The 24,780-nt window shown below is 38.0% G+C and overlaps 1 protein-coding gene across 1 annotated transcript; it reads right to left on the reverse strand.

Moving 5' to 3' along the window:
- Positions 1 to 4,854: 4,854 nt before the first annotated feature.
- GEN1 (GEN1 Holliday junction 5' flap endonuclease) lies at positions 4,855 to 23,476 on the reverse strand. Its single transcript, XM_066314762.1, is given in 17 exon segments — positions 4,855 to 5,397; positions 5,399 to 5,496; positions 5,499 to 5,537; positions 5,540 to 6,634; positions 6,873 to 7,016; positions 7,552 to 7,613; positions 10,390 to 10,520; positions 11,271 to 11,351; positions 11,453 to 11,489; positions 11,606 to 11,756; positions 12,562 to 12,655; positions 13,131 to 13,181; positions 14,851 to 14,871; positions 15,211 to 15,321; positions 18,862 to 19,038; positions 20,388 to 20,574; positions 22,743 to 23,476. Coding segments are annotated over 17 exon segments (2,811 nt in total). The 5' UTR covers positions 22,904 to 23,476; the 3' UTR covers positions 4,855 to 5,226.
- Between the last annotated feature and the right edge of the window lie 1,304 nt (positions 23,477 to 24,780).

Here is a 24,780-nt window from a genome sequence, read left to right on the forward strand (position 1 = left end):
AAATAATGAGCCTGCAACTTTTCTCAAATATCTTTCTTGCAAATTCTAAGCCATCTGCATAAAGAAAAGGGATTTTTAGAAAGGGAAACAAAATTATATCCTCTTTGATGATGGCATTTCATTAGAGGCCAGAAAAAAAGGTCTATTTCTGCTTGGAGATGCATGAGTACAAACCCATCAACTTCCCTTGCACCTGATTGATAGGGAGAGCAACTACAAATCCCACACATCTCAGGATAAATAACAGACACAGAGAACACAAATCACTACCTGAAACCATGCAAAAACTTGTATTTTTTAGGTTTAAAGGTAACAGAAAAGCAGGAGTTGGACTGTGCATGCCTCACTAAAAGCTGTTGTAGGAGCCAGCAAGGACAGGAGTTTGGCTGGGTTTGTACAAAGGCAGAGATGCTGATCTGCATGCCTTGGGCTTTTCCCAGGAGGTGATATCAAATCTGGCAACACAAGTGCTCAGGAATTCAGGATTCACATATGCCCTATGCCACCCCACTGTACTATTTCCTGCTCTTCTGTTGTATTTCCTAAGCTTCTCTAATATCAGCATCACCTTTCTCAGTTTTTTGATAACTTCTAAAGGCAAAGCCTTTACATCCTCATGTACCCCTCCTGTACTCCCCTTAACCTTTGATGTGACTGACAGCCAAAGACAGCCCCACAACACATCTTAGTGGACTGTCAGCAGAGCCACTGCTGATTTCTTTCCATCAAGAAGGCATGGCACTAATTAGCAGAAATCAGACTCTATTCCACATTTCTAACTGGCAAATCTGGCTTCTTTGGTAAAGAAGCCATTCAATAATTAGAAAAACCAGCAACACTCTAGTCTGGAGATATAGTCCTATGGAGCCACTGTACATAAGATAGGCATGTGGCTGTCACTCATGAAGCCTTTTGTTCCACTAAACTCCAGGTTTTGGGGATTCTGAGATCGAGTTCAGGGCTCTTTCCCACACAGTTGTAGACCAAACAGTGAATTTAACTCTCAAATGCAAAAGGTTCAAAGAAAACATTTAGAACACACTGCAGTGCGCTGAGAGACAGAGAGGTTTAAAGGCTAAATCTGCTCTGGGACGTGGCATTCATGTTGGATGGAAAGCGTCTGAATTTGGCCTCAAAGGGGGCCACAAATTTCATGGTTTTGAGGCAGATAAAATTTGGACTTTTTCTAGGGCTTATCTCGACTGTTATGTGGTGCCACTGCCAGGGCAACACTGCAATCTTGGGATGGAGGACTAAGACAGCATGTAAGGGGTCATCTAGTTTGCCCATGAAATTATCCAAAACAGGCCACACTCAAAGTTTCTTCCACCATGTGCCAAAGAACACCCAAAACTTACCACAGATCCAATCTTTGTGAAAAATATTTGGTGAGACAACTAGCTGGGCTTCAAACTTGGCTGAAGAGGTGCTCTAGCAGAGCAATTGCATTTTAAAATAAGATATTAAAATAAAAAATACTAATGTAGAGCTACTTCTAAACTATGTTGGCATTTAAAATATTCCTGATTAACTTATTTTTCTTAACTGATTTTCATTCAGGCAGCTAGCGAAAATAAAATATTTCTCAGGAATTTTAGTAGGGCTAACTGTTTTTAATGAACAAGATTTTTTCCAGTTGTGCTCAGTCTCTGAAGTGGCAAAATCTCTACAACTTGGTCAAGGGAAAGTGGGGCAGGGGTGGAGACAAGGTTTGGGCTTAAAGAACTTTCAAAGTTTCTTATGTAATAATCTTAAATTAAATTAGATTCAGTACTGATGGTAGCTATAATGCAGGATACATGAGCAGAACTGCAGAGTGGTTCTGTCACCCATCGTAATTTTGTTTTCTTGAAACAGTTAGAGTGTTTTGTTTCCTGAAGGAAAAAGTGCGAAATCTTGCACTGAGTTTACGGTTTCGTCAGTAGCACTTGGGTTTACAACAACTCCCAGTAATATTCTAACTGCAGTTTCCTTTCATCTGCTGCTCTAATATGGCAGGACCTAACACCTTTTTAGACATGAAAAGACTATCTTGTCTCAACTAACAGCTGCCCTTAGTCTCCTTTGCCACTCCATTTCCAAGCATCTCCCTTGACACAAGAGCACAGAGCTGAGGCTGTGCACATGCAAAGTTAAATAAATCCCTTCTCAAATTAGGAATTTTTTTGGTTAACTAGCAAAAGATTTATTGCGTTCATCAAATTTTTGTGTTTGTTAGGCAGGTTCATACTTGGATAAGTATTTCAATAACCTCTGCCAATGGAAAAATGACAATGGGATAGAGACATTGAGAGGTGATATTTTAATTTTTTTTTTCTAGCTCTCTATGTATGTATTCCATGTAAACAGCATTTATGTTCTTGTTGATTGTGGACATGAAATAGTGAGAAATTCAAAGTAAATGTTTCCCTTTGTCAAGCTATGCTGACGAAATGAGCTGCATTTAATGTTTAATACTGTTTATAAGTAGAAATAATATTTACACTGCTAAGACAGAACCTATGGCTCTGCTCTAGATCTCTGTGAGCACTATTCAAGCTAGAAGGATGCCAGCAAGCATGATAGATCAGGTAAAGTAGTTGGGCTGGGACAGGAGTTGTGCAGAAAACTTTTCAGAAAACTACTTTAAGAACAATGAGCCCCTTACCTGCCCCTACCTTCACAGTAGGTACAGTTTTATTACTTTGTATGAAGCACCCTGGTAGAGCCTATTTAGACAGATCAGGACAGATGACAAATGAAAATCTGTGCAGGCTCATGAGGTTGATGCAATCAACTGATTTATTCTTACAGGCAGTTAACATAATCCTGGAGAAAACATTCCCTGCAGAAGAAAGTTACGTTAGACCCCCTCAATTTATTTAAACATCATTCTCACAAGTGTGAGAGGCCGCAAAGCAGTCAGCTCAATAAAAAGCTCCAAAGAAAAAGCATCTCTAACCTTTAGATTGTAAATACGTAAAGATGAGAAACCAAAACAATTAAAAAGCTGCAATTATCCTTCTGTAATGAATCACAAGTTTAATTCAAGCAACAGTCACCCCAAAAATAATTGGTTTTATTTACTGCAGTGCACAGCTACAGCCTAAATAGAGGGAGTACTTCACACAGTTGGGTTTTTTTTTTCCACATCTATTGTGCTTCTAAAATAGTGGCAGAAAACTGGCACAAAATCTGGATGCATTACATATGAAAAAATTGAAAATTTTCTGCATTCCATGCTTGAACTTTTACTTGTGAAACCCAATTAATTAGCAGGAAAAAAAATCACATAATATTTTTTCCTCTGCTGTTCTTAATATGTTGTATCTCCTTTTTGACTTTGATCAGTCACAAAATTCTGACAATATTTTCACCTTCTCATCCATTAATAGCAGTCTCAAGCAGATTTGGGAAACAAAGAAAATTCCCTCCAAAATACAACTCTGGTCCCCATTCTAAAGAAAGCCCTAAACTACTGAATCCACACATTGTGGGTGAAACTGAACAATCCTCCCAGCAAAAGTGCACATTCCATGCCCTGGGAGGGAACAAAAGTGAGTTCATTCACACACAGTGTTGGCATTTTTATTAATAAGAATTTAACGCTTGATTTCAACTTTCAGTATTCAAATCTCAGGAAGGAAAAAAAAAAACATAAAACATACATAACCAAGAACAATGTTTTTCCACAAAACGCCCCCCACTCAGGTCCTCCATCACTGCATAAGGAGTGGTTCCCTGCCCATGGCAGGGGGTTGGAAACGGATGATTTTAAGGTCTCAAACTCAAACAATTCTGTCATGCTGTGAATCTCTCCCTTAAAATTCCCTGGTGACTCTCATTCTCCTTTACAACAGTATTCTTCCAGCCACCCTCTCATATCAGCTGGGTGCATAAAAGTCTTAAGAAGACAAAGACCATCGTCAAAACCAAAATATATTTTCCAGTATTTTTTCCAATTTTTTTTCTCATTTCCAGAATATATTCTAATTTGGAAAATCAATTATAAATTAAAAAAAATTCTATCTTCCCACAGAATAAACTAAGAAACTACCATTTTGGCTAATTACAGATTGTATTAGCTAATGGCTACCTATGTCTTCCTTAACTACATCCAGACTTCAGCTTCCAAACTTGGTCCTCGACCATTATGAAGAACTGACATTTTCATATTTCACAAGAGCTATTCTAAATAGCTCTTGTTAACAATATTACCTTGGCAAGAGTAGTGTTCCTTCTGCCTGGTGCACAGAAAGAGTTACAAGCACCTAGATGCAGGCAAGGAGGCACTCCTTCAACAGGCAAACTGTTGAAGAGGCAACTTTTTCTAGTGTATGAACAGAGATTACTCCTATAATAGAGGTAGGAGAGCACCTGCAAAACTACAATTATGCTCCAGTTTCCCCTTTAAAAAAAACTCCAAACATCATATTCAAAGAGTTGCAATCTGATAATTAGATTTTCTGTAACTTATCTTTCACTCTATTAGAATTGGAGTGAATGTTAGATGAGATTTCAACCGTCTTTAAGAAAAAATGCCCAAGAAGAAATTAAATAAATTTACTTGAAACAGTAATCAAATTTCCTTAGATATTAGATATCACAGCTACAACATCAGAGTATACTTACATGGCTTATATCCCACTCTTTGAGAAGAGGCCACACCCCCAAAGAAATGTTTACTATGGGGCATGGCAGATATAAATTTAGCTACCCTGTGAGCCTGTGTGCTGTGTGTCTCTATTTGGTCCTTCAAAGATGGTCAACCAGAACACAGCATTTCAAAACTCATTTCAAAACTTGAATATTAAGTTATCGGAGCCAAAGGAGGAAACTTCAGTTTAAAAAATTCTGCATCACTTTGCAGGCACTATTCTAAGTGTTTTTATAAGCAGTACTAATAAATGTACACAAAATCTGCACAATTGGTTGGGAAAAAAAACCTTTTCTTAAATAAATCTCCCTCATGCTTGCATACTGTATCCTGATGCTTATATATCAAGTTCAGAATGTAAACACACCCAGAATGACTGGTATTTGCCTATAATTGTTTGGTACTTTAGTTAACATTTTAGTTCCAAACTTCAGCTCCAGTGACTTCAGCACTTCCTATTCGTCAAAACTGTGTTCACATAAGATTGATAGAGCATACTGCAGAAACCTTGAGAAGGAAGCCTTCAAGAACTGACAGTTAACTGATAGTTAACTGATAATTAATTGCTGTCAATCTATTTTATGGAGAACCTAATTGATTTTGATTCTTCTTTTCAGTCTTTCAGACAGGGGAAGGGGACTGTCTGCCGATGCATAAGTTAGAACTGTACTTTTGCCTTGCTGTGTGGGATCAGAACTCAACTTTTCAATTGGTTGCTCTGGACTTCGGGAACAATTAACTTCCTCTACAGAGGATGGTTTTTAGAGACACCTGTAGTGAGAAACTATCAAGAGCTTTCTTTAAATCAGTGGTTTTCTTCTTCTCTTTAATTATAAGGGCTGAGTCACTGTTTGTCCTTTGCTAGTAACAACACTACTCTTTTTCTTCGTAAAACATTTTTAAACTGGCTAGGGTTCAGCTGCCTTTTCTGCTGCTCAGAAACCAGGATTTTATCCATGTGCCCATCATCACTGTCTTCACTAGAAGAGCATCTGTTCTGACAGACACTCTTTTTAAAAGAAGCTTTCCAAGTAGTTTCAATAGAAGCTTCTTTAATGTGACATCCAGTTGCATCTGCTGGCTTTTGAGATGCTGGAAGCATCTCACACCCAGGATGAAGTGACTTTGTTGTTTGCCCACTGAAGGCTAGAGACGCTGAACCACTAACATAAGGGTCTTTTTGCACCATTTCAGCCAGGGTGTCAGCTTTTTGGCACACATCTTGATAGATATGCACGCAGGATTCACTTGCAGAGTTTTCTGATAGAACATTTTTACTTTCCTTCACTAGGTTATTTAACTGGCATGAGGAAGAGACATGATTTCTATCAGGATTCAGTGTTTCTTTGGTTTGTTTAAAACAATTCAGCGACTCCAGTGGCACTACATCTTCAGACAAAAGCTGTGATGGAATGGGAGCCTTCTTAAGTATTCGCTGGCTCAAAGACCACTCCTGCAGTTGTCCCATAGCATCATTTGAGAACAAATCATCTTCACTATCAGAATGCCTATCAGACTGTGTAACATCAGAATATTCTGAGCTATTTCTTACTGTTTCACGGCGTAGTGGATGTGAGTGTTTTATGCACGTGGTTAAGTCAGCTGCTGGATCATGGTCTTCCCCTCCATGGGCTGGTAAAGTGCTGAAGGAGGTTCTTTCCCTATCAGCACTGCTCAGTTGCAGACCAGTTGGTACAGAGGAAGAGGATGCTATCCCGGAATACTTCGTGCATTGTGAGGACACAGATGAGCCAGCAAGAGCAGTTGCTGATGCTGACATGTGAACTGCTGTCATGCAGGAAGCTGAAGGTAATGCTACATCTTTTGATCCAGTACTTCTCTGCTGTGTCTGATCTTCTGGGGGAGCTTTTGTGTCTGACATGGAGTGTTGCACAGGAAGAATTCTGTATATAGGCTTTAAACTAATTTGAGACAGAAGACTCGTAACTTCATCATAAGAATTTGGTAATTCCTTTTCTTCTGGTCTGTCTTTCTTTTCTGAAAAGAAAAATAATAAAAAGTGCACTTTGAATAGCATATAAATCAAAGTTCATATTTCTTAGTGCAAAAATATAGAACAGTAAGATTGAAGCACAGTCCCTGCGAGGCATCACGACCTCATCTTGTTTTGGCATGATATTGTTCAATACTGAAAATTTTTTTTTTTCTTTTTTGCATTCTGGCCAGATACATAAATTCACATAAATGTACATAAGAAATAAGCTTCTGGACTTACTTTTCTGTTTCTTCTGAAGAACTTCTGACTTTTCCACTTGATAGAGGGCAACAACATCAGGATAAGCAGCCTGAAACAAAGACTCTTCTTCTACTGTGACTACAAACAACTCCACAGGCTCATCTTCTGGATCAACATAATGTTCTGAAAAAATAATGAATGTACTTTTGATATGAACATACACATGTCAAAGTAGGGAATGAAAAACCAAACAGGAAAGATTTGAGTACGAAGAAGGTACATAAAAAGTCAATAGTAAGACATTTGAGATTTATCTACAAGTAAAGTTGTGTTCTTCCAGCCAGTCTCCTGGCACAAATGGACATACTACAGGGGAGGAGTCTGGCAGCATGGATAGTAAATAGCGACAGTTTCAGGTACATAGTGAAATAAGGTATGAAATACACAGTTCAGGTCTTATTAACATGTACCAGAAAAAGTGGCTGAAGACTGAGTCCCTTGCTTTCTAGGTATTTTTTCTTTAAAGTATTGTTTTTAATTTCAGTGTGTGTGAAACTTGATGCACACTTCCTGTTATTTCCACAGAACAGTTTCCAGTCTCACTCACATTCCACTGCCTCAGAGTGTTGCCAGATTCTTCTCCTCTTTAAAGCTTGATTTATATGAACTTTTTCTATGAACTGCTTTGCTCCATAATGTACATAGAAACCAGACCCACCTGGTTTTTGCCATTCAATTTCAAAGCAAGGAATTCCATTTTTAACACGTGTCTTAACAATCCTGTAAAACAGAAAGTCCATTAAATGACTTAAATCTAAAATGTTCTAATTTGGAATGATTCAGAGAAAAAGAATTTTCTCATAAAATTGAAGTTATTACACCTTATAAAGAAATTTAAAAAATGTTTTAAAAATACACTACTCTGTATACAGTAAAATTTGGAGTATAGGTTTGAGCACTGAAACATTTTTGACACTCGGAAAAGCATTTACGCAAAATAAAAAAGCTCTTCTGTAACAGACAAACATAATGCAGTCTCCTACAAACATCCTGCCCCAAAGACAGGTCCTGCTTGACCAGCCTGATCTCCTTCTTCAACAGGGTGACCCACACAAGGGGATGAGGGAAAGGCTATGGATGTTCTCTGCCTAGCCTTTAGTAAAACCTTTGATGCCATTTCCCACAGCTTTCTCTTGAGGAAACTGACTGCTCATGGCTGGGTTAGGTGCACTGGGTTAAAGATAGTCTGGATGGTCAGTGCCCAGAGAGTGGTGGTGAGTGGAGTTACATCCAGCTGGGGTAACTGATGGGGCTCTCCAGGGCTCAGTACCAGGGCCAGCTCTGTTCAATGCCTTTATCAATGCTCTGGATGAGGGGATCAAGTGCACTCTCATTCAGTTCACACACAAGTTGAGCATGAGTGTTGATCTGCTGGAGGGCAGGAAGGCTCTGCAGAGGGATCAGGACAGGCTGGACTGATGCTGAGGGACAATTGTATGAGGTTCAATGAGGCCAAATGCCAGGCCCTGCCCCTGGGTCACAACAACCCCTGCAGTGCTACAGGCTAGAGAAGAGCAGCTGGAAAGTGGTCAAGAGCAAAACAACCTGGAGGTGTTGGTCAACTGCAGCTGAACATGAGCCAGAGTGTGCCCAGGTGGTCAAGAAGGCCAATGGAACCTGGCCTGTAACAGCAATAAAGTGGCCAGCAGGACCACGGCAGTGATCGCCCACCTGCACTCAGCAGTGGTGAGGCTGCACCTCAAAACCTGTGTCTATTTCTGAGCCCCTCAGCACAATGGGTGATACTGCATGTGCTGGAGCATGTCCAGACAAGGGCAGTGGAGCTGATGAAGATGTGGAGCACAAGTGTGAAAGGAGCAGCTGAGGAAGCTGGGGATGTTTAGACCAGGAAGGACCTCATGGCTCTCTGCAACTGCATGAAAGGAGGCTGCAGCCAGTGAGGGGTCAGTCTCTTCTCCTAAGTAACAAGTGATAAGAAGGAAAGGAAATGGCCTCAAGCTGTACCAGGGGAGGACCAGCTTGAATATCAGAAAAATTTCTTCACAGAAAAGGTTGTCAAGCATTGGAACAAACTGTCCAGGGAAGTGGCTGAGCCACCATCCCTGGAGATATTTGATTTAAAAGATGTGTAGATGTGAAACTGAGGGACATGTTTAAATGGTGGACTTGTCACTGCCAGGTTAACGGTTGGACTTCTCCATACTAAATGGTTCTATGATTTTAAGATACTAATGCCAGATAAGGCTGTTGTCCTGGACAGTCTGAATTCTGTCTGACTGACCAGACAGGGTCATTTATATCCTTTGTGTGAGAGCATAAGGAGAGAGAGAACTTGAACTGAGCAGGGACTGTCAATCACTATGAGATTTTTCTAAAAAGACTATCAACACCCTAGTTTCCTATGCTGAAACATTACTGCATTTTTAAACACTTGTTAACAAAAAATATCTTTGAGAGCACACACCATCTGTCTTTTAAACTCTTGAAACTCCAGAAAGTGTTATAAACAGGGAACGTTAATGAATTCATTCATCAAGGTAAAGCTGGTAATTTATCTTGCCAATCTATTTAAAAAGCATTTTCCAACACAATCTTTTGAAAGATAACACTGAATAAAATCAGCAGCTCTGGAAGTACTAATTCAAGACTATGACACATCAACCCAGAAGTGATACTATCACACTGCTATTGATTATCCTCCTGTGCCCCTTGACTAGCACAGAAAAAGTACTAATCTTCTAACAAAAGAATTAGGGAAGCAGGGAGAATTTGGGTTTCATTTGGGAAACAAAACCATGAGATAAAGTTAAAATAAGTCACAATTCTCTCCACAAAGTGAAGTCCAGATTTGCCAACAGACACTGTAGATTCTAGAAGTTAAGTTTAAGAAAAGATTAGATCATTAAAAAAATTAATTACACTGAGGGCTGATAGAATAAGGAAATACTAATTCTGGCTTAGTAAATGCCTAAGTAACAGAAATCTGGATGGCAGGAAATTATTCTGGGAGAAAGTAATTACATACTTATCTTGCCTTTTCTTCCCTGCATGTTCATTTTTAGTAACAGTATACTTGGCCATTTTTACATTCCTAAATGTAGCAGTCTTGAATGAAAAGTAATGTTGACACATAATACAATGACAGTTGGTAGGTCTGATAAGCAATCAGAGACTATGACTGAATTTGCAGATGCTCATTTCTAAGCCTGAACTCTTATTTTGAGAAACAGAATTCAATTCAACGTCTGCTAAGAACCTGAGCAGAGGACCTAGGCAGATCCAAGGAAAAGAAACAAAAAGCAAGTGAACGAGAACACAAGCACTTCCAGTCAGAATGAAACTGCTCTATGTATTATTCTGTGCAGCACTGGTAGAATTGGCACACTGATCTGAACTTTTAGCTTTATTCAAAAATAAGCACAAAGCTTGAAACAAAGATGGAATAAAACCGTATTTCCTTTTTTTTTTTTTTTTTTCTCAGAAAAACCTTGTGCTTTTTATCTGTTATTAAGTTCAAGAAATCAAGCTACATTACCGTATTGCCTGCAGTTGTTTTGAGTCTGTGTACCCAGATTTTCTCTGGATCATATCATAACGTGTCAGAAGTGCCAGCAGCTTCTTACAAGCATAATGTTTGGTCCATTCCATCTTCTCTGAAGCAAATAGCTGTTTGTATTATAAAAAAAAAACAAACCAGACTTTAATACTTTTTTTATTCTGTTAGCTATCATGCTTATATAGTTATGTAGTTGGGAGACTGAGCTAAATACTTAAAATATCTTGAGTGCATAATATAATTATACATTTATACCTCACTGCCGAGGGAGGGAACAGCCATCCCTCCTAGGGCACATCCATCAGCTGTCAGTGACAAGCCAAGGGAACAGTTGTGTGGTGGCAGCAGCAGGGATAAGACAGTTGTTAAACACCTTGTCAGATTCACATCAGCTCTACCAGGAGCTGTGAAAGTTACAGATTTCACATGTGAAAAATGAACATGGATTTTCTTTAAGCCACATTGCTTACTGCGGTCTATTCTACTATCCATAATACTTACATTGTCATCAAACAAAAAAATGAAACATTGTAAGAGATCTAATTTTGCCAATAAAAAGCAAGTAAAAAGCCTTCCTGGAAAACAATGCTAATGTGCATATATTTATACCCTCACCCCCATCTAGCAATATTGGACAATGAAAAACAAAACAATGACAAATTAGCTTTCTCTTTCTTCTGCTTTCTTATCTACCTATTTACAGCAATTGATTTTTTCCAAAGTCTTCAATTTGATGTAGCAAGATTCTTTAATTCCTATTTCAAGTAAAATTACCAATGAAGATCACAATTATCACAGACATCTTCCTTAGTAATAAATAAAAGACTGCAAAGCTGAATAGTTAATATTTTGTTATATACCTGAAAGGACAATAAATTTGGCCTTCGACATTCCTTTATGCTGATCAATTTATTCTTGTTTACAAGAAACTCTTGGATAACCTTGAGATAAAACATAAAAGAGACAGTTTAAGAGAGGGCAAAAAGCTGAAATGCAAACTAATTGATTAAAACAATTGATATTAAGTAGGCTTGTTTGTTACCTCAGAGAATGGAAAGCCCGCACAACTCTTGGCTTTTCTGCAGGTAAAAACAAATGTGTTAGGTGAGGACAAATGGGAAAAAATGGAGAATCCAAATGTTCACCCTGCATAGGAATGCAGAGAAAAGCAGGTAAATTTCCAGGCCATTCCTACTTTCTGATACTGTCCTCCACTGCATTTGCTTGTTTCACTCGCTCCCACCGATGCCATGCACAAGGGCAGCAGTGTTTGGAGTCACTGGGTTTGCAGCATCTCACACTTTCACAGAATTTACATCCATTGTGCTCATGTTCCTTGTAAGATCCTACAGCAACAGACACACAAAGTGAGGAGAAAAGGGGTTCCCAAAATCTCCAAATCTATAAAGGCAATATTACAAATACAAAGCTCAGAACACATATGAATGTGACGTGAACAGCAGCTGTAAGCAGATCTGAGCGCCTTAGCTGCATTTCTGGATCAGTAAAAACTGAAGGTGGCATGCAGGCTCCCATTTTTCTGAAGACTTTTTCCCTCAACAGTTTCAGATCTTAATCTGGAAGCTTATTATCTAATAACTACAGGAGTAATGAGCAATAATCTGGAAAAAACATTTAAGTAATATATTTGAATCAAGTTTTCCTTTGCCAAATGATGCATTTGAATGAGTTCACTGATCAAACAGGATAGCAAAATCAGGGTACTTGGGATTAATTTCTTTTTGAGAAAACACTGCTGCAAACCTCACCAATGATGAGATTTTTGTCCTCTTGATGCAGGACTAATTCAAGCAACTAAAGAAATAGTTGCTGGGCAGTCTAGAGCATAACATGCTGTCTTTACTGATCATGTTAAAAAGGCAAATACCAGGGATCCCACAACAGCATTGTGGTAACATTCCATCTGCTGTCAACTAGCTCCACATTTGAAGAAAATTAGTCTTGAGCCTTAAGAGTGTTTATATAAAAAGAGTACAGGTACACAATATTGAAAATATGAGAATGGAAACTGAAAAGCATTTTCAATGCTAGTAGGAAAAAACCCATAACTCAATATAACAAAACCCATCACCCTACAATAAAAGTAAGCATTTTTGGCTAAAAGTACAGCTCAGCACTTTTCACACTGACCTGGATGATGGCACTCTGAACAGTGAATTTCTCTTTTAATGACCAAAGGTGGATTATCATCATGCTGAAATTGTTCCTTCCACTGCTCAAACCTAAAAGGATAATGTTAAAAGGATAAAGAAATATTTTTAGCTTTCACTTAAACCACTGAAAATAATCTCTTTATGCTTCTCAAGCATTTATCCAAGGAACAGTTTTTCAGCTTATGAAACAGGGTTCTTTTGCAGTACACCACGTTGGATTTCTAGCACTGACACACACATTAAGATAACAACATAGAAAGCACTTGGTATTTCAAATCCTAATCCACCACTCAATTAAAAATCAGCAAGTCTTAACAGTCTCTACAACTTTCACTCCAGTGTATCAATTTATACCTGCTAGCTCAAGAGGTAGGAGTCAGCTAATGTTTAAAACAAATAAGAGACTTGCCTAGCAAAAACCCAATTTCTTTAGCATTCCATACAAGGTAAGGAATGTGGCAATATCCTCCCTAAATATTGTCTTGGAGCTGAATTACAGATTAAGTCTTTAAATATAAAAGCACTTACATAAATTTCCATTTTACCTTTGCAGTAGTTTTGACCTCTCAGAGTCTCAATTAACTTTAAAGCTTGTTCCTTCCAACTCCTGGAACCCCCTATAGAGAAACATGAAATATTACTTAGTTAAAAACAAAATATTCATATTTTCACAAAAAAATCTTTATTACATAGTGTAGAGAAATGACAAGAAGTGATTCCAGATGTTGAGAATAAATTGAGAAATATATTTTTGACCAAGTTTAAGGGCAGAGAAGGTGACAAATTACAGCTGTACTGCCAGTGTAAGACACAAGCTGTTCTTATGCTCAACAGCACCTCAGATAAAACAAGGCAAAGAAGTAAGTAGAAAGCAATAATAAACTAAAGGAGTTCAGAATAGAGAAGTTACAATGAAGTAGTGAAACACTGGCACAGGTTGCCAAGAGAGTTGGTAGCTGCCCCATTCCAGAAATATTCAAGGTCAGGTTGGAAAGGGGCTCTAAGTGACCTGGTTTAATTGAAGATGTCCCTCACTGCAGGGGGGTTGGACTAAAGGAACTTAGGAACACAGGTCCCTTCTGACCCAAACTATTGTATCAGTCCATGATTTAAGACAGACATATTGCTTTCCAGTTCTTTCCATCTTTACCCTACTGCGCCAAAAATCAATACATCTGATTATAAAGATTGCATTGAGTGTACTTTCTACAGCATCATTACAAAGAAATACATATTTATTCAGCTGTAATGGCACAATTGAATACACACAACCATATAAAACAAATCTACATTTCAAACCAAGTCGTTGTTGGACTACAGTCAGACATCCAAGTAAAGTCAGATATTCAGTTTCTGCAAGGAAAGCATTATTTTGATGTATTTTCAACAATTCAAGTGCAATTATAGCATGGTATTCTCATTTACCTGTTCTGCCAATCTTCATTCCCAATGCACTCCTGTAATTGAGCTTTCTTTAAAAGTTTCTGTGTTCATCTACTTTGCTGAGCTGCAAAAACTCAAAGGACCTATTGTGGCACTTTAGGACTATGTAAGAACCTTGACATTCCAGGAGCTGCTTTGGTAAAATAACCACTGATTATCCACTGCTTTTTTCACTCTCTCTCTTAACACAGTAAAAACAAACTATTTAAAGATTCCTGTAGCAGAAACAAAATTAAAAAAACAAAACAAAACAAAAAAAAAAACCCAAACAAACAAACAAAAAACCAAAAAACAAAACATAAACAAAAAAACCCCACAAAAACGACCAAAACCAAAATAATGAAAGGTTTGTTTTTTCCAGCACTATCAGTTATTTAATGGACAGTTTTATCAAATTGAAGGACAATTATTTAAGAATAACTAGATATCCACTCCAAGCCTGAATGGTAGCAACCTTTGCCTGAAGCCACTACATGATGAACTGTATGGAAATCAAGTTTCATCCCACTTCTTTTCCCTTTCAAATAGCCATTACAATGGCTGTTCAAAGTCTCAAAAAAGAACTCAAGAGTTTAAAGGAAATAAAAAAATGAAGTACCAATAAGTGAGATTCCTCTCAATTAATTAGATAGACTTTCAAAGAAATGACTTCTTCCAAATAGATCACTTCTAATTCTTTGTAAATTATATATTTACAAACAATGGAATAGGAATACATCCAAACTGCATCTAGAATTGCCTCTACTAATAGCTACAGCTCAAAACTATCACTACTAGGTCTTCCACAGAGCACAGACAGAGTCATTTTTTTCTCACTTTCCACCGTTCCTCTGCCAGGGATGCTCTTGTATGTGACTTGTTACAAAGAATCCTCATAAACAATGGAGTTCTCACACCTTGGCTCAATGTAATCAGCATCTAAACTTTTGCCTTCAACCTCCATTATAGAAAAGGTTTGGAACAACACAAAGCAGTCTAAGAAAGACTAATGTTCATGAACAATCCTGAATATATTTAGCCTTTTACAAATAGAATTTACAGTAACTTATTACACATCTACTGAATCTCAGTAATCATGCATTGCATAAGCTTTGCATATGCACATCTCCATTGATACACTTTGTTGTTTTTCAAGACAGTGTAAGCACCAAATAAAAAATAATTATATTGTTATATTGTTTACCTTTGGAAGATAATCACAGCCCAGAAGAACTGCTAGCCCAATCAAAGACTCTCTGCCACAACCGAGTTTCTCTTTAATAGAGGACATTGTGTAACTGTCAAGATGTGGATCCTGCAAGAGAAATTTATTGCATATTATTTCTGCTACATCTGTTAGAGGGAAGGAACTGCCCTGAGTCGCATTCAGTTGGGATTGCTTGCTCACCCCTATTCACCCACACCCAGTAGGAAAGGGGTCGACCCCGAAAGAGAGATCATATAGAAAAAAATAAACTGCCATTAAAATTTATAATGTCATGCATGGACACCACATGAACAACTACAGTTCTGGAACTTCAAGTATGGGCACCAACTGTTGAAAGAAACTAAAATAAGCTTAGAGGTCCAGCACACAGCTGGATAACCATGTTACATGACGGGTGAGCAACTGGCTCACAGGTCAGGCACAAAGAGTTACAGTAGATGAGGTTTAATCAATCTGGCAACCTCCCACTAGAGGAGCTCCACAGGGCTCCTATCCTCAGCCCACTTCTCAACATCTTCATTAACAGCCTGAACTCAATAGCAAAAGGGTTAATTCCATTTCAGGACTGGAAGGAGTACTAAGTAAGTTTACCAACAACACTAAACTGTGAGGAGTTGTTTACTCCCTGAAGGGCAGAGAGACAAACTAGAGAGATGCACATTCACCAATCCTATGGAGTTTAACAAGGGGAAGTGCTGGGTTCTGCACCTGGGATGGGGCAACCCTGGCTGTGTGCACAGACTGGAGAGCAGCGCTGCAGAAAGGGACCTGGGGGTCCTGGCTGGTGGCAAACTGAACATGAGCCAGCAGTGTCCTGGCATCCAGGAGGGCCAGCCCTATCCTGGGGACATCAGGGACAGCATGGCCAGCCAGGCAAAAGGGGATTGTCCTGCTCTGCTCTGCACTGGGGCAGCCTCACCTCCAGTGCTGGGGGCAGGTTTGGGTGTCACAATATTAAAAATATTAAGCCAATAGAGAGCATCCAAAAGAGGCAAGAAAGATGCTGAAGGCCTTGAGGGGAAGCCCTGTGAGGAGTAGCTGAGGTCACTTGGTTTGTTCAGCCTGGAGGAGACTGAGGGGTGACCTCACTGCAGCCTGCAACATCCTCCCAAGGGGAAGGAGAGGGGCACACACTGATCTCTGATCTTTTCACTCTGGTGACCAGTGACAGGACTCAAGGAAGCAGCATGAAGCTGTGTCAGGGGAGGTTTGGGTTGAGTATCAGGAAAACATGTTTCACCCAAAGGGTACTTGGGCACTGGAACAGGCTCCCCAGAGAAGTGGTCACAGCACCAAGGTACACCTGACAGAGTTCAAAAAGTGTTTGGATAATGCTCTCAGGCACATGGTGCGACTCTTGAGGTGTCCTGTGCAGGGCCAGGAGCTGGACTCAATGATCCTGATGTGTCCCTTCCCACTCAGTATATTCTACAATTGTAGGTGGTTTTATTGTTTATTATCTGTAGAAAAATGTGGCAAAACTAACGTTATCAAATTCTAGTGGCTGTGCAAGTCATTTCAGGAAGTGAAGTTTTTAAAATACATGTAAACATCTCAATGTACTACTTAAGTAAAATAAAAGAAAAAGAATAAAAATGTTACCTAACATACTAGGCATAAGCTAAAGGAATATTTGAAAGCTAAAGGGACTCAGATACAAAATGGAATCAAGATTAACATGAATTAAAACATAAGCCACTGCCTTCTTCCTCAATCTTGACAAAAAAAATCCCCCAAAAAGCCAACAAATCAAAGTGATCTATTTTGCTAGAACACACGCACACTCACAAATTATTTTTTATGCTGACTTACGCATGTAACTAAGTACACCTGAAAGATTGAGCTTGCCTTCATTGTTGGTGATAAATACAAGGAAGCCAAATGAAAGAATCAGGTCAAGTGTTGGAGAAGATGAAAATTTAACAGGAAAGTCTTACAGATATATGAATGCTTAGCAGAAGGTTCATTAGAAATGAAAGCAAGCTTTGATATAGAAGAATAAAAAAATGTTTAAGTTAGAGATTACTCAGTTAGTTCTTACTAAACAAAGGTTGAGATGAGTTGGAAGAAAACTTTTATGGTTAAGAGCAAAGGATAAGTCATCTACAAACAAAATCATGCTTTTACCAAGTAAAGAGAAAAACCTAGGCAAACAAAAACATGTTTTTACCTCGTAGAAAAAAAGTCTAAGAATTTTCCACTGCAAGAAAACTGAAAAACAACTTTACACTTAAAATGCAACATACAAACTTGATGTGATTGGATAGTACTAACCATAAGATGGTAACAATAATAGTTGTGATAGGCTATAGGTAAATGTAAAGGCATTGTGTATGATGCTGATGTTTTTTTATGTATTAAGATACTCAGTAAAGAAAACTATATAATGCATTGTAACCAGAGCTAAAGTGGCTTCAGGCATGCCAAAGCTGAAGCCGGCAACTTTAGGCATGGCTCTGTCACCCAGGACCCAGGAATGCTGTAACATCTTTGATACAATAAACAGCATTTTGAAGAGCTGCCTGCTGTCCCAACATCCTTCTTTGATACATTCTTCTATAATCAAGGAAGAATTCAAACATGGCATCACCAAAGCAAATAAGCTTCCATTGACCCTAATTATTTTTTTAAAGAGAGAATTATGTGTAGTGCACTTCTTTTGTTCTATTTATTTTCTCATATCTCTCAAGTATTTTCTCAACAAGTCTTTCAGGTGAATATTTAAAGCTATAGAAAACTGGGGTAGCCTTTCACCAGTTCTGGAAAATGGTACTCTTTAACAAACGAACACTTCAGTTTGTGGTAAATGTAATGGATAAATTCGTGTATCAAATATTTGGTCTATTAAAAAGCTACTCCAGGGCATCTCTGAGATTACAAGACCTGTGGTGCAAGCTGTGAAACCACAACATTTGCGACAGAAATGACATGGCTGGACTGGAGATGGCCCATTCATCAGGGATGGGCCTCCACTTCACAGCTGCTTGACATGTGATATCAATCTTGATGGGGATCCAGGGGATGATCAAATCAGCACCCCAAAGACTGAGATCCAGGAAGGCTCCTGAATCGCTTTCTCATACTTTCAGACTTTCATACTTGAAAGGAACCCCTTTCAAGATCTCGCTTAGAATTAAAGAAATACATGAATATTTGGACTTTCAATGGACTTAGCCTCAGGATAAATAAACTGTATAAAAACCCTACACCAAGACCCAAGGTTGGATGGTACCGTTGTTGATGTCACTCTGCCCATCCAGCATTCAATTGATGTTGTCCAATTTTATTGTGGCTTTTTAATGTGGTTTTGGAAATTTGCTAAATAAACTCTGTTATTTTGAATTGGCTTCTAATCATTTATAACACTATTTAGGTTTATATGAGACATCACAGGGTACTACAAACACAGGCAGTATTACCCTGTTCTCAATAGTTTTCCTCTCACAGCTAAAACAAAAATTACCAGTGAACATGTAAAATGCTCCTGTCTTAAACATACAATTTTAAACAACTCCAACCACTACAAGGTAAGTTTAACAACATACAAATTTTTTTTCAAGTCCCTTATTTTACTTACATTTCTGTAAAGACTCTATAGAAAGGGTGGGAACAGGGTGAGGACGTTACCTTAGCGTTCATGGCAAAATTCCTATAAACGGTTTCAGCGCCATACAAGAAAGCATCTCCATCATTGGTAATGCAGCCATCAACAAGCCCTCTAGCATTTAGGTAGGCACACATAGCCTCTGCTTCTCCAGCTGCTTGAACCCAAGGGACACCTAAACACTCCAGCAGTTCAAGACACTAAAAGAAGGAATACAGAAGGAAAGAGGTTGAATGCTGAGCTATTAAATTCAATTATTAGCATGCAGTTTCTCAGACACAAGTGCATATAAAAACCAGTACTGTTGCTCTGCCATATAACACTACATCAATGAAAGCACTACTTTAACAAAAAACAATTTCCTGTAACAATGAAAAGTAAGTATCTACAAAGAGCTAAGTATTAATCACAAGACCTGAACACAGCATGATTAATGGCCACACCTTCACAAAAATCTTTACACTTTAAATAGGTATTTAGGATGTTTTCAGACATCCTAAATAGTAACAAAGGAGTATTTATCTTTGTGAGGTAATGCTGTTTACTCAAGCAGTAATGCTGAGCCAGAACAGACATCTTCCAACAGGTGCTAAAGCCCCCAAGAATATCAAGCAGAAAAGTACAATGCTGTCATCCTAACAAGACTGGACCACTGTACAAGACACACCAATACATACTTAAAACTTCAGAGAAAATATTTTATTTTAGAATTTAAGAATAAAACATGAATTGGTGTGTATAGTCCAGTGAAGCCCTGAGTGTCCATAAATTCTACTTCATAAAATTTTGAATAGACAAAACTGGTTAATGGGGGCTCGAGGATACAAATAACCGATACTAACACTATAAAAGAACACCAAAGATAAATTTTACAATAAATGCTCAGTTACAGTTGTCAATCACAACAGCACAACATGCACAGGAACATATAAATGAGAGAATTATTCTGACACTACTTCTCTTCTATAACAGATGCTGTAAGGTCTGACTTCAAAGGTGCACGTTCCTTCAAACCTCCAAATACTGTCTACATTTGTTGTGTATAAACTGTGAGAGACTGAAATGTTAGGGGTTAATGACTGAAACAATTGGCCACTTAAAAAAAGCAGCAGGTGCTTTGCTGAGGCCAGGTTTTCACCCCCAGCTGGAAGAGGAGGAGAATTTCTGGGTGTGTTGGTAAAACCTCCATCCCTATGACAGAGGGGGTGCACACCCACCATGAGAGGATGATACAATAAACTAGCCTTTGTTTAGCAAACAAGTTGGTTTTTGGGCTGGGCGAGGCCAGCAATCAATAGATTCTGTGAGATGAAATAATGCTTTTTATCTTGCCAACTTAGACAACTGGCTCAGGTGTGAAAGATGTACACATCAGTCATTCAGTCCATTCCACCCTAATCCACCCCAAAGGAATCTAATAACAAGATTCTCAGTTACCTGGCCTTTCAGGCTGGGCTGGAGCAAAAACTACCAATTATTTTAAGTTCCTGCATTTAATTTGGTTAAGATTTCTATCACATTAAAAACACTCTAACACTCAGTTACTCACCTCTTTTAACATGGCTTTAAATAAAGATCTCCCTGTTCTTACAGCTCCAGGTTTCTTTGAAGGCCCATAGCGCATCTCATTCCTCTTGCTCATGGTGTCTGCTTTCAACCGGGGGGCCTCTCCTTCCATGACAAACACTAGTTTAATTCCCATTGATGTAAAGAAAGAGAACCGAAAAAAAAGGTTTCTGCAATAAAGCAAAGTGCTCCATAAGCTGAACTATTTGTGAAGACTGATTTCTTCAGACATCTTCCTTATGTTATAAATGACTATCAGAAAGTTGGCTTTTCACAAGATGTGTGCTATATGATTAATAACTTTGTGGTAAGGATATAAGTTTTTATTTCTGCTGTTAGTAAAGAAAATTAGGCATAGTGGTAGTAGTGATATAGTATGCTTAAACTGTCTCTTTGGCCGGGATAACATCCAGTGAACATGTGAAGAAGACTCTGCTATTGATACACCAACTATCAGCATCTCCCATCTGAAGAAAGCAGGGACCAAGGCCCAAGCTGGAGGTGATAATGAAGACGCAGCCAAGAAACAAACAAGCTCTAAAAAGGCAGACCCAAGGAGGGGCCATGCAAAACAGTCCCTGGAATATGGAAACTAGTTTATGGAAAAATATGAATATTCAACAGACTGATACAACAGAAAGGGTATTTAAAGAAAGCCCGTGAAATAGCAATTTGTGGACTTGGCTAAATGCAAAGTCACACAGCCGGCCGTACTTTGCTTTTTTTCCTTATCTCCTAATTGTCTTATCTTTTATTAAAACCTATTTCTTAAAATCTACCAAAGAAGTGAATCTCGTTTTTCACACTTATATCCCTTATATTTTCCTGACCCTACCACTGGAAAAATTGTAGCATTAGTATTTAACTCTAATGATTCTCTTGCCCATAAGCTAAACAACCTTTGATCTATATTCCTGTCTTTGGCTGAAATTGTCATACAATGAAATTGTAGCAGCTTTACAAAATTCCCCAAAAAATCCCAGATAAGGACAGGAAAGATCTTTTATGGGTGTAAAGATGTAAGCAAACTTAAAAGGCTTAATAAAAATATATTCAATATCCAAAATCTGCCTCCAAACACGTATTTGTTTATATCAAATATTAACCCCAAATCTATCAATGCAGGTACACCCAGAGTGACTGAATGCTGTGGTATTGGACCGACTTATAGATACCACTACCATGTGCATTTCATATGCAAATCAGCACCATTGAGGAGTGGAATTTTACAAGGCTACAGTAGTAAATATTTGGACTAGAACAGTAAAATCAACAGCAGTCATATCAAACAGCATATACTTTTACCAGTTATTCCAGTATCAATCTTTCAAAAGGAGAAGCTCAAATATTGACTGACATGAATAGACCATTATGCTAGATTTAATTTTGTACAGTTACTACTGGCAAAAAACAGTAAGTATGTCTTTTGAGGTTAGTTCTACTTTCACAAATGATGTAAAAAAATCGATCCATACGATAAGTTACTTGAAAATACAAATTCTCAAAAAAATTTTAATGTTCAACTGTATGAAAATCGGTAGAACATATTTTTTGGTAGAAATCTTTTAAACCCTTTGCCTTGCTTTGGAGATCTGGCCTGATGCTTCCATTCTACTGCACACAGGACATCCTACCAGATTGATGTCACGACTTTGGTCATGCTGCCAGTTTTATAGTTAATTATCCATTTGGGCTTGTAAGTATATAACATTTTAAGATATTATCCTCAGAAAATGCTGAGATTTTGTATCATGCTGATGTTTCATATCATGCTGAACTCAACAAAAGTCACAGGAGTGTATAACACCATTAAGTAACTCAGTATTAAGTAACTAAGTATATTATAGTATAGTATATTAAGTAACTTAATATACTATAATATATTTACTATTTAACTAAGTTACTTAGTTACTTAATGTTATAACTAATATTAAGTATTAAGTAATTAAGTAACTCTGCACTGATAACCAATAACAAGCACTGATGAAAATTTGTGCACATTTTCATTTTTGTCAGCACTGTTTGTAGAAAACAGTGCTTTGAAATTATAGATGCTTAGACACAGTCATTCCTTAGGTAAGTCATTTAAATTAAAAATATATACACATTCTTCAAGTTTGTTCAAAGGCCTGAAGAATGATTTAAACACACTCAATTCACCATGGAGGTCTACTTAGCATTAACTTCAAACCCTTTATATACGTAGCATAAGTGGTAACTGAATCAAAACACCACTCATATGAATTTCAGAGCTACTCTTAGAAGTCTATTGAATAAGTAACATTTAAATTATACACTCCAAGGCTTCTGGCTTAAATAATTTACATGGATACCATACCTGAGATGGGGCTTGGTGACTACTCCAGCCATCTTTTTAACGGTCTGTGCTTCACAAACCCACAAACTTAAATCAACAGCAAGTGTCTTCCCTCTGAGACTACTCAGGTTGACAGGTTGTCTCACAGGCTCAAGGATTTGCCATAGATAAGTCACTCCCATTGTTTCAGCTTCCTTATTGTTAGAAGATAGATTTTAACTGTGAAGGCCAAACAAAATAAAACAGCTTCAGAATATGACGTGAAGTATTATGACTAAGAGGTTCAGAAGACAAATATATTTGCCATTATCAGTTTTACTTTTATGAGCCAAGAACACACGCAACCAAGTCTTCCAAGTATAGTGACTCTAGTTCACAGATGGTTTATTACCAAATACCTTCTTTGGACTGAACAGCTGCATTACTAATAAGCTGAACACAAACAAAAACAAACTTAGTTGAGGAAAAGAAAAAAAAAGAAAAAAATATTCATTTCCAAGTCTCACATATGCCTTACATAAACACAATCCAAGTTTTATTCAAAAACAAACCACAGGATTCTTAAGGGAAATACTTCCTGATTTGAGGTAGGATTCATATTAAAATCTTCTGTTCAAACAGAAGTATCACAAAGCTATTTGAGGAATATTTACAATGACAACAGAATTTAAACTTTCCTTGCATTTCAAGATGATACTAGAAGGGTGAATACCCAGAATGTCTGGCTTGGGAAATCCAAGTTTGAGTTCACGAAAAAAAAATAATTGTATTGCTGCCGTGGTTGCTCACAGGTTGCAGCCATTCTTAACATCCAGCCAGCATACTGCCTTACTGCTTTAATCCAATGCTGGTGGGAACTTCCCTGAGCACGGAATCAGCAGTGATTGGCACTGAAATTTGGGAAGAAAACAGCAATGTAGTATTAAGAAGAAGGCATTACTTTATTCTGCCCATGGATGCTTAGGGAGTAGCTCCACCCAAGGAGCACACCTGGCTCAAGATGGTGCACTTCATTCTTGGCCAGGGATATCCACATGCAGCTGAAAATTGTTACATTTCTGATCAACTTGTTACTTAAGGTAGGCACAGAACCAAACTTTCTACTTCAGGCAATCACAGAGCCCTTAAAAGGGATTGGAGCAACTTGTTACTAAGCTCGCAACAGGATGACTTCTGAATCTCCCTTTTAAACAAATGTTGGGCCATTTCTAACACTGACCGTGCAGAAACACACCAGTGTGTATCTGCACTGTGCCCATTTCGGTATTGTGTGACTAGCACTACCTATAAAAATGCATGCCAGTTGAAAAACATACACCCACTAGAAGGTATAATTCTTTGTCTTACGTAACTTTACTTACACAGCATCACTCTCCATACCCCATTACCAGTCATTTTCTTCTGTTTTCATACCTTGCCAGTTTTATACGAGGCCTTTAGCATATACTCATATGCTTTCCCCCTCACAATACCAATTTATTCTTGCAATGTCTTACAGTACAAACTCTCATGCTTATTTATTTTCTCTCTTTTCTCCAAATATTAGAACATAAAAATCAAATACAATCTGTAATGTTTTGTATTTCTTTCTGCTTTTGACACTACTGTATACTCAGATAAATTAAAATGCTCCTTTGAATAAATCAGACTAGATGACCTACCAGTGCTTGGAGATCTGTTTAGGACACTTGAGGAGCTAAGCCACTGTGTCTTTCACATTTAACACCACAGTCTGCCTGAACAGCAAGCCTGCCTTTGAAGGGTGCACTCCTTTATATTCTAATTCTGTTTTAAAACAAGGCAGCTCTTCAATTCCAGGTTGCTTTTAAACCAAATTCTCATGTTAAGATTTACTCTCAACAGAATTTAGGTGTTTAATCAATTTCCTTAACTACTACAATCATTCAACCTCATTTTAGTTGTATGCATACAAAGTATCACTTTTGTTGCTATATGTCAAACACATAAAATTAGTTTAAAATACAAATTAATCATACAATGACATAGCACAGTTTCTTGAAGTCCAGGATATCAGTTTCTCTAATGCACAGGGGAATTA

The sequence above is a fragment of the Sylvia atricapilla genome, chromosome 3 (genome assembly GCF_009819655.1).
Source record: "Sylvia atricapilla isolate bSylAtr1 chromosome 3, bSylAtr1.pri, whole genome shotgun sequence".
Classification (NCBI taxonomy): domain Eukaryota; kingdom Metazoa; phylum Chordata; class Aves; order Passeriformes; family Sylviidae; genus Sylvia; species Sylvia atricapilla.